The sequence below is a fragment of the Xiphophorus hellerii genome, chromosome 2 (genome assembly GCF_003331165.1).
Source record: "Xiphophorus hellerii strain 12219 chromosome 2, Xiphophorus_hellerii-4.1, whole genome shotgun sequence".
NCBI classification, from domain to species: Eukaryota; Metazoa; Chordata; class Actinopteri; order Cyprinodontiformes; family Poeciliidae; genus Xiphophorus; species Xiphophorus hellerii.
This window is the reverse complement of record NC_045673.1, coordinates 26,843,521-26,860,621: the sequence shown is the minus strand read 5'-3', so window position 1 is coordinate 26,860,621 and position 17,101 is coordinate 26,843,521. Positions and strand designations below refer to the sequence as shown.

The window sequence follows — 17,101 nt, the reverse complement described above, 5'->3', positions numbered from 1 at the left end:
CCTCCCCTTAGAAATTAGAGACTAACACTCTAATTTCAAATTAGAGTGTTAGTCTTTCCCTGACACTTAATCCCAGAAAGCGTTTGAGATACGTGTTGACTGTCTGTTTGGATAATTTGCTCTTTTTCACATTTCGTCACATTACAACCACAAACTTCATACAGGTTATTGAGCAAACAGCATTATGAAGACCAAGGAACGCACCAGGAAGTGTCAGGGAGAAAGTTGGGGAGACATTTAGAGCAGATTCTAAATCGATAATTCAAGTTTTGAACATCTCATTATGAGATATCTGTTCACATAGAGACTTTTAAATATTGCTCCATGACCGAGCTCAGCCTGTTTTGAATAGAATGGGTTAATATTTCAGACGTCTCCATGTGTCAAACATTTATCATTTTCACAAAATCACAGTACACATTAAAGTTTGCGGCTGTAAACGTGGCAATATGTAAATAAACGCAATGAAAGGCAGTGGACACCAGAGGGCAGCAGAGGAAGAAACCTGGACGGCGATCTTGGCAATACATCCACGATGAAAAAGAAACCCAAAGACCAGCCAAAGAACTAGAATATATAGAAATGTGCATCTGCCTTTAGCAAATTATACTGTTTGTAAGACTCTCGTTGTTTTATGTTGCTTAACTAATGTACGTCTCTTATCTGTTGTAGTTTAAAGTGAGGTAATAAAGTTGCTCAGTATTTCATCTAACAGATAGGATTAGCTGGATGCATCCAGACATGAATGTATAGCTGTTCTATTTATTGGGTTTCTATGGCGTAGCTGTTGTATTGTTTTGGTTGGGAAATTTGCCTGCTACAGCAACGAATCCCTTTCACTAAGGTCGGTCTTTAATGCATGGATATCACTGTATGTATGAAAATAATGTCGTTCGGTATGATTAACAACGCTGTTAGGAGAAAGTAAAAGCGATGATTCCTCTTCTCGTGTGTTCGTTGCTAACTGAGCGCTAATGCTAGCTAGGTGCACAGTTAGCTGCCAGCTCAGCAGTTGGGTTTGTTCTTACTCTTGCTAAGGTTAAATCAAAGTGAATGACTGGTACCTCGCGAAAGTCGTTGTCGGCATACATAATACTGTTAAGTAAAAATGTATGCTTTAGTCATTAAATCTGTTAAATGTGGTGATAGCTAGCTGCTAGGACGTTAGCATTATGGACTGCAGGTGATGCTAACCACTAACTGCTGTTGGTTCTATAATTTAATTGTTTGTCCCACAGCCTCGGGTATTGTTAGTGGTGAGCATCGCAAACTGGGGCTGGTAAACGTGCCTTTGAACACATATTGTTAATATTGTAATACGTTACTGTTAGCGCTAGCTTTCAGAAGCGAACCCAAAGTTAAACAGGTAAATGATTCTCTCTGTACAGGTGAAACTTTTCTAAGACGTCCGTCTAAAAATATATTTAAGGCTTTTTTTTAATTTTTTTTTTTTATGTTGTTCACAATATGTATTTAGACAGATGGTGGTTTAATAAGATATTCACAGATATTTATTAGCATTTTTTTTTTAACTTAAACATGTAAGCAGTACTAAAGGAATCTAGAAATGATGAATTGATGTAACGTTAAGATAGTTGACCATTTATTTAAGCTAAGCTGACTATTTAAAACGAAGCATTACTTTAAAAACGGATAAACCCCGTTCAGTTTTCTGCATATAAATTCCTTTAATTTTTTAAATTTTATTTTAATGTGGAATACGTCAATAATGTGTATTGCGTCTTTTTATATAGTAAAATCTGACTATATAACTTCTCTCTCTCTAGTAATAGAGGTATTCTCTCCTACGGAATTTTGTTTCTTTATTTATCAGTTTTTTATGTAAAGTATTGCTATACCACTATGACACAAAAATAATAATTATGTAAGCATTTATTGTACTATTATGTGGGAGCCAAGCTGTTGTAACATAATTTAAGTTTTATTGACCTTGTGTGCTTTATTACTTTCTCATTGATTCAGTTAGCAGTACCTTTTCTTGCATATGGCCATTTTACAATACGCGGAGATAACTCATACTGTTTGAACAAGAGGAGTATTATAAGCATGTTTGTATAATGTTTTAAACTCAAATTTTAAATATGTTGCTGTGTCTTTTGGGGTTTCTTTGCGCTCACAAATATTAGAAAGTAAGAAAAGTTTAGCAATATGAATGGATATTATTAATTTGATTATGTTCTATTTAATTTTGTATCAAAAGTCAACTCATTTTCTCTTTGTATTTAATAACAGCTTTAATATGACATTTCATATTAAATATTTAGACATTTGGTAGCTGTCCTGGTCCTCAGTCCTCCGTTTCTTTTTTCTTTAATAAAACCTAAATTAGTTTCTCTGCTTACATACACAATGATAGACATTTAACAGAATTGGTTGCTGATTTAAATTAGTGTTTCTAAATGCATTAGTTGGTGATTTCTAAGCTAATCTTTTGTTACTGAAATCTCATTGATTACTGTAGAGACAACCCAAGGGGTTGGTCAGTCAATTTCTAAAATGACAGAGATATTTACCTTGACTCTTGAATCTTTTACTTGAGTAAACGGTGTGATAACAAACCCTGCTTTACTCTAGTCCTAAAATAGCATCAAGCTTGTACTCTTTGAATGAATATATATAGGTTGAGCCCCAGCAGAGGGCAGTGCTGCACATTTATTAAGTGATGTCTGGAGAGTTCATTCGTTGGGGGGGGTGCTCGTATTTTATGTGTTCCTATTTGCCTTTAATATGTTTCCTCACAGCTAAGCTCTGGCGTCTTTCAGCCCGACCTGTAAGAACTGCGTGGGCAGTCCTAGACAGGGGCCAACAGGGGCCAGTCCCCCTGTAAATCTGGGGGAGCTTTTGCTCCCGTTCTGAAGACATATTATTTAATTAGTTGTTTTACAATATGCCCTGACATAGAAACAACAACTAATTCCTGCCTTCACAGTTTTACTTTAACAGTGAATTCAAAAATTAAGCTGGTGCACTTTTGGCTTCACTCGTTTTGACATTGACATTGACATCTCAGTTTTGATATATTAAATCATGAAATATTGCCCTTTTTTTGTTTTCCAATCTTTTGTTCTGAACAACTGTCAAGTTTATTTGCAGCAAAGCAGTTAAAAGTACTTTATGCCACAAAAACATGATAAAGCTGCTCGGGGGTTTCCCCCAGAAAAACTTGCTAAGCCTGGTGCTAGGGCAGTCATCCAGCCCACCGCCATGTTTTTGAGTTAAAAAATGTTTAAGAATGACAGGAAATTTTAAAATATCACTTGATAGTTATGCATTATTGGAAGACTGGAAGATGAATACCTAAACACCAAATATAAAGTCTTTAAAAAAGGCAATAATTTAAAACAACTAAAATAAATAAACAAACCTGGTGGGGGCACAAGTAAAGCCTGGTGGCCCGCCAGGCTTATAATACGCTGTGGGAAACCCTGCGGCTACCATTTATGAAACAAGCAATAAACATTACGTTTTATCAAATCCCATCGTAAAAATAATCAAGAAAATATATGTCCATTATATTGAACAATGTTCCAGTTACTAGGAATCAAAGGCAACACTAAACAGGTGAGGTTCTAAGTCTTGATTTATAGAAACTGAGTATTTCTGAGTTCCTTTATGTTTCAGATTTGTGGAGCATAAAAACTGAATCTCCATCTTTGGTTCTGGTTCTGGGAATGCAAAGTAGACCAGAATCAGAAGACCTGAGTCCTGAGACCACACCACTCACAAAATGTATGTCCATTTTATATTTTGTATTTAAACAAAAAAAAAACGCTGACCCTAACTTGGCCGCTCTGGTCAAATTGGTCTAGAACCGCCATTGATGAGCTAAAACCAAAAATGCTTAAAAAGTCTCTGAAGAATTGAACCAGTTTTGATTGGTTCAGCTTGTCAATTCACACTAGTTATGTCTAAATGCCACAACAACATTTTCCACCTGGTTACACACACATAAATTCTAACGTTGGTTGCCGTACGAATGAAACGTTAGCATGTTAACGTTTCAGGCGGTACAATCCCTCTGCCCATTTGAAATACAACTTCTCTAGCATTTCCAGTGAACGGCGTTTTCGTTCCCCGTCACTTTCTCATTAATGATTGATAGCGGCAAGACATTTCTATTAGAGGAAACATGGCCAGCCAGGAGGAGAGCTTGGAGCCAAGGCTGGGAGGAGTTTGGATGAAAAGTAGATCCAGCTGCAAAAAGGAGCAGTCTATTTCCTGGCATTGCTGTTCACTGCCTCCAATGAGTTTGAGGAAGAAAAAAAAAAAGCTCGACCCATTTTTAGCCGGCTGGCTGCTTCAGATAAAACCCTACCTTAGTTAATCACTGACCTTTTTGGATCTTATGTAAATGCATATTAAATTTACAGATATTAAGTTTCAGATTTCCTGTTTTTTTTTTTTTTCTCCCTTGCTTTCATTGAAAGTGATGGATGAGCAGACAGGCTCTCCTGCAGGCAACGCTGACAACAACAGCCAGAGAAATGGAGACGAGGTAAGAGGCTAACAAATATCAAATGACACATTTTTTCACTTTTTTTTCCTTTCCTCTCTCTTTATTTTTTTCCACGGACGGCAGGAAAGTCCCACCAAAGCTGCTACCTGGCGCCTTCCCCTGTCGTTTCTCAACTTGTGCTGTTCCCGCAGAAACCTCAACGTGGCAGCTGGACCAAAGGGAGGAAGAGGAAGAAGCCAATGAAGGACAGCAACGCGCCCAAAGCTCCCCTGACGGGCTACGTTCGCTTCATGAACGACAGGCGGGAGCAGCTGCGGGCGGAGCGTCCGGACGTGCCCTTCCCAGAGATCACCAGGATGCTGGGCAATGAGTGGAGCAAGCTGCCCCCGGAGGAGAAGCAGGTCAGGATGAGAGGTTGCCAGACAGCGCTCGGCTCTTGGGCGCGCAACCGTGAAGAGACATGTCTGGAAGGTGGTGTTTGTGTTGGCTTCCTGTCGCTGCGGCGGCGGCGCTCAAAACGGGACGGCGTCAGAATCGACAAGCAGGAACGAAAGAGCGTGGAAAACTCTTGTTCTAAGCCAAACTACTAAATGTTAAATTTTTGTCTGAAACATGTCACTCTTTAAACCCTCCAACATAGATATTTTGTTTCTTTATGGAATACCTGCACAGATTGTCTACAAGACAGTAACCCTAACCCTATCTAATGACAGCCCTTTATCTTTTAAAGTCAAGTTTATTTACGTAGCACATTTCATCAACAATGGAGTTAAAAGTGATTCACACAACAAAAACATAACACAGTAACCAAATATGAAACAAGCAATAAACATTATTTTGTCAAATCTCATCATCAAAAACAAGTAAATACACATTGAATATGTTGATCAATGTTCCACTGGCTGCTAGTCAAAAGCAACTCTAAAAGTAGTCTTTGCAGTTTTCTGGAAGTTTGTTCCAGATTTGTGGTGCATAGAAGCTGAATGCTGCTTCTCCTTGTTTGGTTCTGGTTCTGGGGATGCAAAGCAGAACCAGAAGACCAGAGAAGTCTGGAAGGTTGATACAACAGCAGATCTGTAGTGTGTTTTGGTGCTGAGCTGTTCAGTGATTTATAAACTAAGAGTATTTTAAAGTCTGTTCTCTGACCTACAGGGAGCCAGTGTAGGGACTGTAGAACTGGAGTTATGTGCTCCGTCTTCCTGGTTTTAGTCAGAACAAGAGCAGCAGTCTTGTGGATCGGAGCTGATCTTTTTAGGCAGATCTGTGGAGACACTGTTGCAGTAATCAACGTGACTAAAGATGAACGCATGGATGAGTTTCTCTAGATCTGGCTGAGACATTAGTCCTTTAATCCTGGAGATGTTCTTCAGGTGATAGAAGGCCGACTTTGTAACTGTCTTCATGTGGCTCTGGAGGTTCAGGTCAGAGTCCATCACTACTCCCAGATTTTGTGCCTGATCTCTAGTTTCCAGCTGCAATAACTGAAGCTGTATGTCGACTCTACATCGTTCCTCTTTAGGTCCAAAAATAATAACTTCAGTTTTGTTTCTGCTCAGGTGGAGAAAGTTTTGGCACATCCACACATTTATCTGTTCAGTGACTGGATGGGTTGATAGTCACCTGGTGACATCGTAATGTAGAGCTGTGTATCATCCACATAGTTATGGTAGCTAATATTATTTCCTGTTATAGCCTGAGCTAGTGGGAGCATGTAGAAAATAAGAGGGGTCCTATGATTGAACCTTGGGGTACCCCACATGTCATGTGACTTCTAATAAGAAATTGACTACTGAAACTAGGAAGTCCCTGTTCTTTACGAAAGATTCGAACCAGTTAAGCACTGGACCGGAGAGTCTGACCCAACTCTCCAGGCGTTCCAGTAACATGTCTTGGTCAACAATGTCAAAAGCTTCACTGAGGTCCAACAGAACCAACACTGTGGTTCTTCCACAGTCTGTCTTTATATGGATATCATTGATCACTTTGACTAGGGTGGTCTCCATTGATCGTTGTTAAGAAACTATTTAACTATTGAAACATCTTTTTCAATAATCTTGCTGATGAATGGAAGGTCGGAGGTCGGCCTGTAATTCTGCCAATCTCCAACCTGGTTTGGTTTGGTGACTTTTTGTTAGAAAAATCTCTAGCTGTTTTTTTTTGTGTTGTTCTTCTTGTAATCACTCTATTTTCTACTAATAATAAAAACTAGCACTTTTGAAACGGATGCATGGACTTTTGAACGTGTGCCGCCTTCCCTCCGCAGCGATATTTGGACGAAGCGGAGCGAGATAAGGAGCGCTACATGCGAGAGCTGGAGAAGTACCAGAAGACCGAGGCCTACAAGCATTTCACCAGGAAGGTCCAGGAGAAGCAGAAGGGCAAGAGGCACCGGGGAGGTGAGACACGGTCAGGCGGCCGGCTGCCTTTCCCTTTTTTTCGGGGGAGGAGGAAGAAGGGACTTCCTGTTAGAAAAGTGTTTTAGTGAGACACTTCCTGTGTCTGAAGATGTTTGGATAAACCAGTCATTGTTGGCTGTGGAGTCCTTTCCAGACAGGGTGACTCACAGGAAGTTGAATGTGTAATGAGGGTAAGTGGAGGAGGAAGCAGTCAGGAATGGGTGGTTTCTCTTTTTTGCGTGACCTTTCCGAGTCCTTTTACCAAGACATCAAATCGCCAAGCGATCAACTGGAGCTTTGGGTTGCAATAAGTTCAATCTGTATGGGCAACTTTTGCAGACGCCTGTGTGGTTGAAAGAAAGTCAGGGAAATTTAAAAAGAGAAATGCTGCAACTTTTTCCCCTGAAAATCGTCTTTGCACTTTTCTCCTTTTTTAATTAGAATAAGTATTCAACACTTCACAATTTCTCATAGTAAACATATTTCTGAAGGTGCTAGTGACACGAAATGTTGAGCAGGTGTTTGTAACAACCCAACACTGCAAAAACAAAAATCTTACCAAAAATGTTTTTCTTCTAGGTTCTAATGCACATATTTTAGTACACGTGAAATGAGACAAAACTAATTTAAAAGTAACTTTTTGGCAAGATAAATAATTGTGTTTGATGAAATGAAATGACAACAGACCTGCATATAGCACGGTTTCAACCCTCCAAGGATTCTCAGAGACGCTTCACATGAAATCGGCAGTTTTAAGTAAAAAATAAATAAAAAAGGAATATATTTCATTTTACAAAACAAAAATTTTAAGTTAATACAGTTTTAAGTCGAAAATTCTTGAATATAAATACAAAAAGTCCTATTTCCATTGGCAGACTTTTTCACCTAGAACAGAAAAAATGTCCTATAATATGTAAAAAAAAAAAAAAAAATCTATATTCGATAATTATACTTTATCTTGCTGAAAAGCTACTTTTAACTTAGTCAAGCGTACTAAGATTTTTGTGCTAGAAACGTTTGTGAAGATTTTGTGTTTTTGCAGTGAAGTAATCACTGCAGAAAGAAACCAAAACAAATGAGTTCAGAAATGAAGTTGTGTGTAATAATGTGAAAAGAAGTAGGGGAAAACGTATTGGAAGAAATAGTATTAGGAGTATATTTACGATATAAAAATAGTTTATTTCACCCACTGTAAATCAAATCAGAACTACAAATGCTAGAAGTGTATTTTGTCCAGTCAGTGGAGAAGTAAAGGTAGCAGTGTGTCAGGTAGATTGCAATATGAAAAGCAGCTAAACATAAGATTCAGTGACCTTCTTTTTGCCATTTTTGGCCATATTTTGCATCTGTTTATCTTGAAACTTTACATCCCCTGCAAAAAAAAAGAGTTGAGGAAAAACAGCTCTGCTTGGTGAAAAAAAAAATCCCATTTCCACTGAGCTTGAAGGATTGCCTCATTTGAGCTGATTGACATAAAGTGTCGACATTTTTATTGACCTCTCTGTTTTCGTTCATTTCCCTGAGTTCGTAACGAGCTGATGACAGGCCTGCAATCCCAGAAAATCTGACTCATCCGTGATGATGTCCCCTTCATTTATTCTTTCCTTCCTCTCCAGATGTTGGGCACCAAGTCGCCAGCGAGGCTCTTCATGAGGTCAGTAAGTCTTTCCTGCCTGGTGGTAAACGCTCAAAATTGCCCTTCATAAGTGCTAACTATCATATTTCATTAAGGGAAGAAACCCTCTTCTAGTTCACTTAAGAGTTTTATGTGTTACACAACCCTATTAAGTCATGGGGTGAAAAGCTCTTACCTAAGGGGTTTGTGAGTTGGGCCACAAAATGAGCTGGACGTTTGATGAAATGATCACAAAAACATTAACGACAAAAAAAAAAAAGATGAGTCTTAAAATCATTTTACACTCGGCTTCCTGAATGACTTCAGGGATGTGGAAAATCTAGCCGAAGAGGGTGAATTTCTTTTTCTTTATGCTTTCCTCAAGGAGCAGCAGGCGGTTATGAAAGAGAACTCAAACCAAATGGATTGATGAAACCATTTCACTCACCAAGATCTCTCTGGCCAGGACATTTCATACTTCATCAGAACTCAAGTGCAGAACTCCTGGGAAATCTTTCATGCTGTAGTTTCCTCCCACAGGAAAGAGGTTCTGCCCGTAGTAAATGTGCAAAGAACAAGCTGCAAAAATTCCCAAAGCGCGTTCACAACGATAGGACAGTGACTGTTCTGTACCATCGTTTGTAGTGATTTTCCACAACTCAAGACTCTTTCTGCAAACTCAGTCAACGCTCAAGTAGCTGTAGCTCCTCGGAAACAAATGTCCGAAGCTGAAATATCCAGGAGTTTCTGGTTGTATTCACATCGTTCGTTCAGTTGAAATGAACTCTGGTGCAGTTTGAATGCAAGCGGACGGGTGACTGCGCCGAATGCAGGAAGTGGATTTTACTGTAGGGCATTCTGGGTAAATCCAACCAAAGCAAACACTCGACTCTGGCGCTAGTGTGAGAAGTGGCTTTTGGTCTTTTACCAAAGACAAAAGAGAAATCCTACAACCACTAAATTCTGACGCTACTCCATTTTTGTTCACATTTTGTGAAGAAGGAAGTAGCGCTCATTGTCTTCTTCTGAGGTTTTCTTCTCATTTCCTTCAGTAGTTCTTGGTTCAGCGCCACCTCAGGCAAGGAGGTGAACATGTTTTTCAAAGGGTTTGGTTCTTTTGACACAATGTGTAGTAATAGTTGAAAAAATCCCAAAAGTATTATTACAGTTCATCTTATATGGATCTATGACTCTTACATAAAGTACATTTTTAGCAGAACACGCATCTATTTAAAAAAAAAAAAAAAATTAAATGTGTAAGGCGTCCTCCCCCAAAACATTTGGCGCCCTGGGCCACCGACCCCGAAAGCCCTTTCTAAAGTTTGACCCAGATCAGAAGTTACTGGCTGTGAAATTGGACTTTCTAGCCTTCAGACTTACATATATTTAAGGTCTCAATTATCAACTGCCTCTCCCCAGTGAAATCACATGAAACTCCTAATATTTCAATAGAAGTGATTATTTTTAAAAAAAAAACCTCATACTTCATCCTTCCAAAAGAGCAAAAACCTCCACAAAGTTTGGTCAGTAGATTTTATTGACGTGCTGAATTGTAACAAGAAAACAGATTCAGACTTCTGCCTAGAAAAGGGGGAAATGGGCCATCTCTTTTTTTCTTGGTCCTCAGAACTAAATCCTTTAGAAAACTTGCAGGCTGAGCTGAAGAGAAGAGTGAATAAGAGCGCATACCCAAGACTCTGGATCATCTCCAGAGACGTTCGCACAGTTGCATTTAAGAAGCCCGCACGGCAAAAATAAGTTCTACCGCCTCCAGCTGCAAGTTCCAAAACAAGAGAGAGTCCCTCTAGAGGAAGATCGCCGACTGCTGCATCAGTGACCCTGCATTTTTGGCAAAACACAAGGCGAGAAAATACAAGGGTTTATTTAATTTTATTTGAAAAAAACATACACCAAAGACGCAAAATGCTACTTTAAGTGTATAAATTGAACTGTTAGTTTAATTGATCAACTCCAAGGCTGCATAATCCGTGTTCCCCCCTGAGAGCCTGGGAGCACCGTTGGCCCTTCCTCTGGCTGCAAACATTTAGTGCTCATTGTTGCACGACTGAAGCCGGGGGTTAATCCTCCTTAGAGCCGTGTTTATGATCCAAACGCTTAGCTTCCACTTACCGTGCAGTTCATTTTTATTAACTTTAGCGTGTAATTAAGAGACTTTTTTTTTTTCTCCCTCCGTAGCTACTTTCAGAACCTCTTAGAAGGTTGTGGCCAAGGTGACTTAAACGGGATGAGCGTTGCCGTGGGAATAGTGTCGCTTCCTCCCACCCGGCTCCTTCCAGATTAGCACCAGCAGGGGCATTCAGCATGAATGTCATTATGTTGGGGGGGGGGGGGGATGAAGAAGGATGGCGCGTTGTTACAAAAGGAGGGAGTGAAAGCTCTATTGTATCGCATTCTTCTGTTTCAGCGCCTGTTTTTAGAGCAGATTTATTGCACAGCCTTTTCTATCTCGGATGCAGAAATGATGAAATTACTTCCATCCCCGCATTTCATAAAAACTGTATCGCAGTGTACGTCTTGTGGCCAGATAGAAAATCGATTACCAGCCCACCCAGAGCCCAGTAAGATAAATGACTGTGTCTGGCAGTTCGGCTAATCTTCCTCCCTCCCTCTCTAATGTCTTTGGCTGTAAACAGAAAGACGCGGAAGGAAAGGACAGGACCGTGTTTGACATCCCAATCTTCACGGAGGAGTTTCTCAACCACAGCAAAGGTAAAAATAAAGGAGTCGGAAGGACAACTCAAGTGTCTGAACGAACCCTTAGAGCAGGAGTGTCAAACTTCATTTTTATTTTGGGCCATATCAAAAATCTGAATGTTCTTAAAGGGCCGGTTGTGCCTGAGTGTGTTGAGAAAACCAATTTAACTGTTAAAATATCAGTAAACAGCTGTTCTTCCAAAATTTTGTAACTGTTTTAGTGCTTTTTTGCAATAAAAATTACAGATTTTGTGGTGCCAATTTAGAAATGTTGGTAAGGAATTTTATTACTCGCCGTATCAATTACAGACTATAACTTGACATACAGTAAGGCTGAGGCAGCAGTCACGTCAACTCAACGTTTTTGACCTATTTGAATAAAATTTACAGTAAAAGCAGAAAAAAATGTAGAGATTTGTTAATTTTGTGTGAATTTTGATGATTGGTGAAAAACTGGAAGGACTTATTTGGAATATAGAGGGCCACATAAAAAGCTACAGCGGGCCAGATTTGGCCCCCGGGCCTTGAGTTTGACACATGTGCCTTAGAGTAAATAAAGCCAAGAGTTGACACTTAAGAGCATGTGTGTGTGAATGTGTTTTTTTTTTTCCCCCCCACCGTTAGCACGAGAGGCCGAGATGCGGCAACTGCGCAAGACCAACATGGAGTACGAGGAGCGCAACGCGGCCCTGCAGAAGCACGTGGAGAGCATGCGCGGGGCGGTGGAGCGGCTGGAGGGCGACGTGATGCAGGAGAGGGAACGCAACGGGCTCCTGCACCAGCACCTGGAAACCCTGCGCCAGGCGCTAACCTCCAGCTTCTCAACGGTGCCTCTGCCAGGTGAGAGACACAGTGCCCTGCAAAAGTGTTCACGAGTCTTTGACCTTCTTGCATTTTGCCATGTTGTACAGGGTGTCAGCATGTCCTTAAAAAGACATTTTAAGATTAAGGTCTTAATATGTCTTAATTTCAGTTTTTAGAAGCATGTTGGCCTTAAATACGTCATTCACGGGTCTTAATTTTTGTCGTGACCACATTATTTATTTTCTTTTTGTAGATTTTTTTTCCTCATGGAAGATTTCTGTCAGGCAAAACTTTGAGTCACAATTAGACATATTTATTTCCTTCTGTGACACAAGGTGGTTGCAGCTAGCAGTAAAGCTTGCTAGTTTTTTTAATGTCCATCATGGATATGTGCAAAGTTGACTTGCCCTTAGGATTTACTTTCGATTTTCTTTAGTACACCTCTGACGCTATATAGGTCTTAAATTCCATTCTTAGTGGTCTTTAAAAGTCTTTAATTTGAGTTAGTGAAACCTGCACAAACCCGGTTATAGCCACAAGCTTCTAGTGTGTTTTATAGGTAATTTATGCTACAGACCAACATAAGGTAGGGTATAAAAGTTTACATTTAAGGAAAAAGGTTTCTGTATATTCTTAAAGTTTCTTAAATTCATAAAAAAAAAAAAAATTGTTGGTCTTAAATGCATTAATCACATGTCTTACATTTGGTCATGGCAGGTGTATTTAACCTTATATTTTATATTTTATATAGTTTTTATTCTCGCAGGACGTTCTGTCTGTTTGACTCACGCACAGACACTCGTGGTGGTTCAGGTCACCGCTTACTAGCTGCTAATATACCCTGGGTAGCTAGTTAGCTAGCTTTTTTCCTAACATTTTTTGCAGCGTACAGTGCGTACCGGAACGTCTTCTTGTGTCGTAGCAAGTTTTCAAAGAAATGATTTGGAAATTCAGTAAAATATTTGCCTAAAGCCATAAAGGGGATTCCTCCTGGAAAGGCATCCCGGTCTAAAATGACGGTCTAAGTGCAAAATGGTGTGTGGCAGAAAAGAAGCACTGCGCATTTTGCCCAACAAAACATTTTGAAAATTAAACATGATTGCTGTTTAGTTGGATGGTCAACTATGGTCAGTGTTGATCGAAAGATGGATGGAGGTAAATAATCCAGCGAGGAAACCAGTTAGAAGCTGCAAAGGACCGTTGCAGAGTTTCACCAACATCAACCCTAAACATGCAGCCAGAGCTACACATGTTCACGTCCTGCAACCATCCAATCAAAATCCAGCCTCAAATCCAGTGACAAGAATTTAAAATAGATTTTTCAGAGTCTCTTCATACTCTCACTGATTTTGAGCTACTTTACAAAGAAACAAAATACAAGAAAGATTTTGACCAACATGACAAAACGTTAAAAAACTGAAATGAATCTTTTAGCAAAGTCATGTAGCAAACTTCAACATGGTACAACATATCTACCACATATATGAGTCTGCTGCATCTCATGTACCAAACCCGTTTTTTAAACAGTTGTAAGCATGTTAGTCACGTTGCATATTCAGGCAAAATCTGCTGTGAGTCGTCCTTTGCAACTTTATTTCACGTTGACATTATTTCCCACGCATTTAATCTCTCCTGACAGCAGCCCTGCAGACTCGGCAAACACCAGAAATAAACATAATAGGCCCATAAATTATTGCATCAGAGCTCCATAATGAAAGATGATTACAAAACTTCAGGTTGTGCCTCGGGGGCGTTTTTTTCTTTTTGCACTTCCTGTTGAAGAGGTTGTAAATTAAAGCAGGTAGAACGAAGCCTTGTGTGCTTCTTAGTTTAAAAAGAACAGGTTTGGCTTTATTTTCCCCACTTTGATTGTGTTTTTTTTTTTCAGTTGTTTTTTTTTTTTTCAGTAGTTAGACTCATATCGAATTAAATTACAGCAGTTTATGTTTCCGGGGTTACGACTCAGCCACGGGTTCTCCGCATACCTTAAACTTTATTGGGAAATCTTCCTATAAAAGTAAGGCACGCTTTTGCTTTCATAAGAAGATTTTTACTGCCGGCGGTTCTGTAAATACGGAAGAGGATAAGGACCACTAAAAGGAGAATTGCCTCCCCCCCCCCCCCCTCAGAGTTCTTAAGAGTATCATCTGTGATTTTTGTTTTTCTTCACTGGCTTTCATTCCTCTCCATTCACAAATCACGCAAGTATCTTTTTTAGTACGTTTTTCTTTAAACGCAGAATGGAGACATTGAGTGCTTTTACGTATTAAAAGCACAATTTAAAGTAATTATGAAGTAAGTATAACGGCTTTAAGGAGGAATAAAGAGCACAAAACGTCAGAAACTCCACTGATAGTTTAGCCTTCAAAAAAAAAGACAGAAGGCCGGAGAATCTTTTACAGAGAATTGAAACTGGATTGGAATAAGGCTGAAAAGTGAAGCCTCTTCCCTCAATTTCTCGAGAAATTCCAGAGAAGCGCGAGTGAGCCCGCGCTCCGAGGATGATCTCCTCTTGTGAGGTTATGGGGAACAATAACATCGTTTAGCTCATTAAGGGCTTTCTATGGGATGAAGAGGATTTTATATTCTCTGCGTGTTTGTGCCCGACTGCAACTCAGCTGCAGCGTTTAGGATCAGCGAAAAAATTTTAAGCAAATTGGCTTGAGACCCCCTCCCCCCAAACACAAACACACACACACACACACACACACAAAAATGCCACCGCAGTCACGCGGCCTGGAAGTAATAAATGCCTGGAATGGAAAGTTATTGTCTTGTTTGAGACACAGAGTCTTGCCGAACTTTTTCACATTTTGTCATAATCAATTATTTGTTTTATTGTGATTTTATGTGACAGACCAACACAAAATATGAAATGGAATGAAAATGAAAGGTTTTTTGTTTTTTTTAAGTTGACTCTTTTTTTTTTTGTGTTCCCTCCACTGCAAAAACACAAAATCTTAAATATTTTTTGTCTAGTTTCTACTTTAAATATCTCAGTACACTTGAAATAAGGCAAAACTAGTAAGTTTTCACCAAGATATTGGAGCTTGTTTTAAGTCAGTTACTCCTTGATATCAATGAAAAAGTAAGAGAAATATCTGTCGTTAGAACAAGGTACTTTAATTTGCAACGCGGACAAAATGTCTTGTTCCTCTGGCAGATTATTTCAGTGTTTTGTCAAATGTGGAGTTTACGACGTAGTAAACACAGTGATCATGGCAAAGTGAGACGACTATTATGAGTTCGGAGTGGGAAGAAATAATGATCGATGCGCTGCAACATCTCATTTTGTTTTCCATGTTATTGTAAGGCAAAAAAAAAAAAAAAACGACCCAGAAAGCATCTTTGGGACGTTAGCCCGCTACGTTGGACGTTAGGAGTTTAGTGTTTTGGTCCAAAAGTATGTAGTTCCTCGGACAATCGCTCTAAAAAACCTATCGATCCTGCTGAAAAATTGGCTTCTGGAAGTTGAGTTGTTTGCTGTTTTCCAGATAAAATCAAAAATTCTCACCAATCGCCCCAATAGTTTCGTGTGGGGAGGGGGACGAAAAGTCGCGGGAAGGGGCGGGTGACATGAGGCCGAGAACAAAAGGACTCCATTTTCGTCACACAATTGCGACAAATGGAATCCATTTCCACTCGTCACTGAACCCTTTAGGTTGGGTGAAAACTAACACACAGATTTCAGAGTTTTATTTGTAAAAAAAAAATTTAAAAGCCACGAATCATTTTCCTCCCGCTGCGAAACGAACCTTTACGTACCCTCGTTTATGTCGTAGAGAATCTCAATAAAGCGTGCGAAAACGTCGGAGCAGTTGTGAAGACGTTCAGTAGGTGCGAAAACGCTCGCGATGCAAATCTGAACACTCAGGACGCGTGCTTCCTGTCTGTAGGCAGCGGAGAAACCCCGACCCTCGACACCATCGACTCTTACATGAAGAAGCTCCACACCGTCATCGTCAGCAGCCCCCAGGAGCACGAGAGTCTCATCAACACAGTGAGAGACGTAGTCAGCCGCCTGGACAGGTAGGAACGTCTTTCACTACTTGTGTTCCCTGACTGTTTTTTGGGGAATGGATTTTTTTTTTGACATTTTTCTCTACCCGATGGACAAAACAACTATGCGCTGATTTTTGTTCGGGTGGTATCGAGGTGAATCGGTGGCGCTCACTCTCAATTCCAAACCCTTTTTTCTTTTGTTCGGAGCAGATAATCGGACGGAGTTCAGCTGATTTGATGGACCGGGATTCGTCTTCAAGACGTCTCATCAACTTGTCGTCTCCCAGCTGAGTCCAGATTCTGCTGTGATCACATTGGTGACTGTCTGGTAGCGTCTCATATTAATTTATTTTGTCCCCAACAGTTTACGCCTGATTGGTAGGGCGGTAGTGATCTTCTTGAACCGGACATTTTCTGATGTTTCCATCCTCTCCATTCATGTCTAGCAGCTGCCTCCTCACCAGGCCCGTCACTATCACACATGCCGTGTTTGTGTTAATCCGTTACCGAGAAATATCCCTGACATGTCTGTTACTCTCGTATAATCGGTCGAAGAAGAAGAATGAGGAGAAAAGAAAAAAAAAAACTTGTGCCATTGTTTGTTTTTCCAATTGTGAAAAGTGTTTGTATTTTCAATAAAAATGTTTTCGAAATTGAACTTTCCGCTTTGTGACAACCTCCGAAATACAAAAGTAAACATCTACATATATGTATTTGCTTTTGTTTAAAAAAAAAATTAACACAAATACAGGAAATAGTCAAAACGTTCTTGCTCTTTTCCCTAAAATGATAGAAATTTATTTCTAGCAAGAGAATTCTGGATAAAAAGTTTATTTTAGGTACAAAAAGTGTGAAATATGCTTATATTTTCAATTTTAATGTATATTCTGATTATACGGTTATACATGCTTTGTCTTCATTTGCTTGTTCTGTATTTTTTGTTTTATATTTCCTGTCTGCGTTCATTGTTTTTTCTTCTTGCGATTTGTAGTTCTGGAGCAGGACCTTCCTGTTAAGCTGTGGCAGAACTACATATTCCATGGTGCAGGTTTTGACTGAGGAAACGAGGAATTTAAAAGCTCAAACAACAAA

General features: G+C 39.7%; 1 protein-coding gene across 4 annotated transcripts; it reads left to right on the top strand.

Annotated features, from left to right (window-relative positions):
• Positions 1-647: 647 nt before the first annotated feature.
• Positions 648-16,658, top strand: hmg20a (high mobility group 20A). 4 transcript variants are annotated; one of them, XM_032544993.1, is made up of 9 exons: positions 648-844; positions 4,449-4,516; positions 4,669-4,878; positions 6,741-6,873; positions 8,490-8,527; positions 11,143-11,218; positions 11,828-12,043; positions 15,904-16,036; positions 16,220-16,658. In XM_032544993.1, exons 2-9 carry the CDS (start codon positions 4,451-4,453, stop codon positions 16,221-16,223), a joined length of 876 nt encoding a protein of 291 aa, XP_032400884.1. In that variant the 5' UTR covers positions 648-844; positions 4,449-4,450; the 3' UTR covers positions 16,224-16,658. The 4 variants fall into 4 exon arrangements, with proteins under 4 accessions (XP_032400884.1, XP_032400892.1, XP_032400876.1 ...); XM_032545001.1 differs by lacking the exon at positions 648-844 and adding an exon at positions 2,793-2,853; XM_032544976.1 differs by lacking the exon at positions 648-844 and adding an exon at positions 3,661-3,750.
• The last annotated feature ends 443 nt before the right edge of the window (positions 16,659-17,101 follow it).

What these genes read in the sequence shown, in the direction of transcription:
- hmg20a (XM_032544976.1), top strand. Translation starts at nt 3,693, where the DNA reads ATGCAAAGTAGACCAGAATCAGAAGACCTGAGTCCTGAGACCACACCA. An exon ending in TGCCCCCGGAGGAGAAGCAG is followed by an intron (nt 4,879 to 6,740) that starts GTCAGGATGAGA and finishes TTCCCTCCGCAG; the next exon opens with CGATATTTGGACGAAGCGGA. An exon ending in GTTTCTCAACCACAGCAAAG is followed by an intron (nt 11,219 to 11,827) that starts GTAAAAATAAAG and finishes CCCCACCGTTAG; the next exon opens with CACGAGAGGCCGAGATGCGG.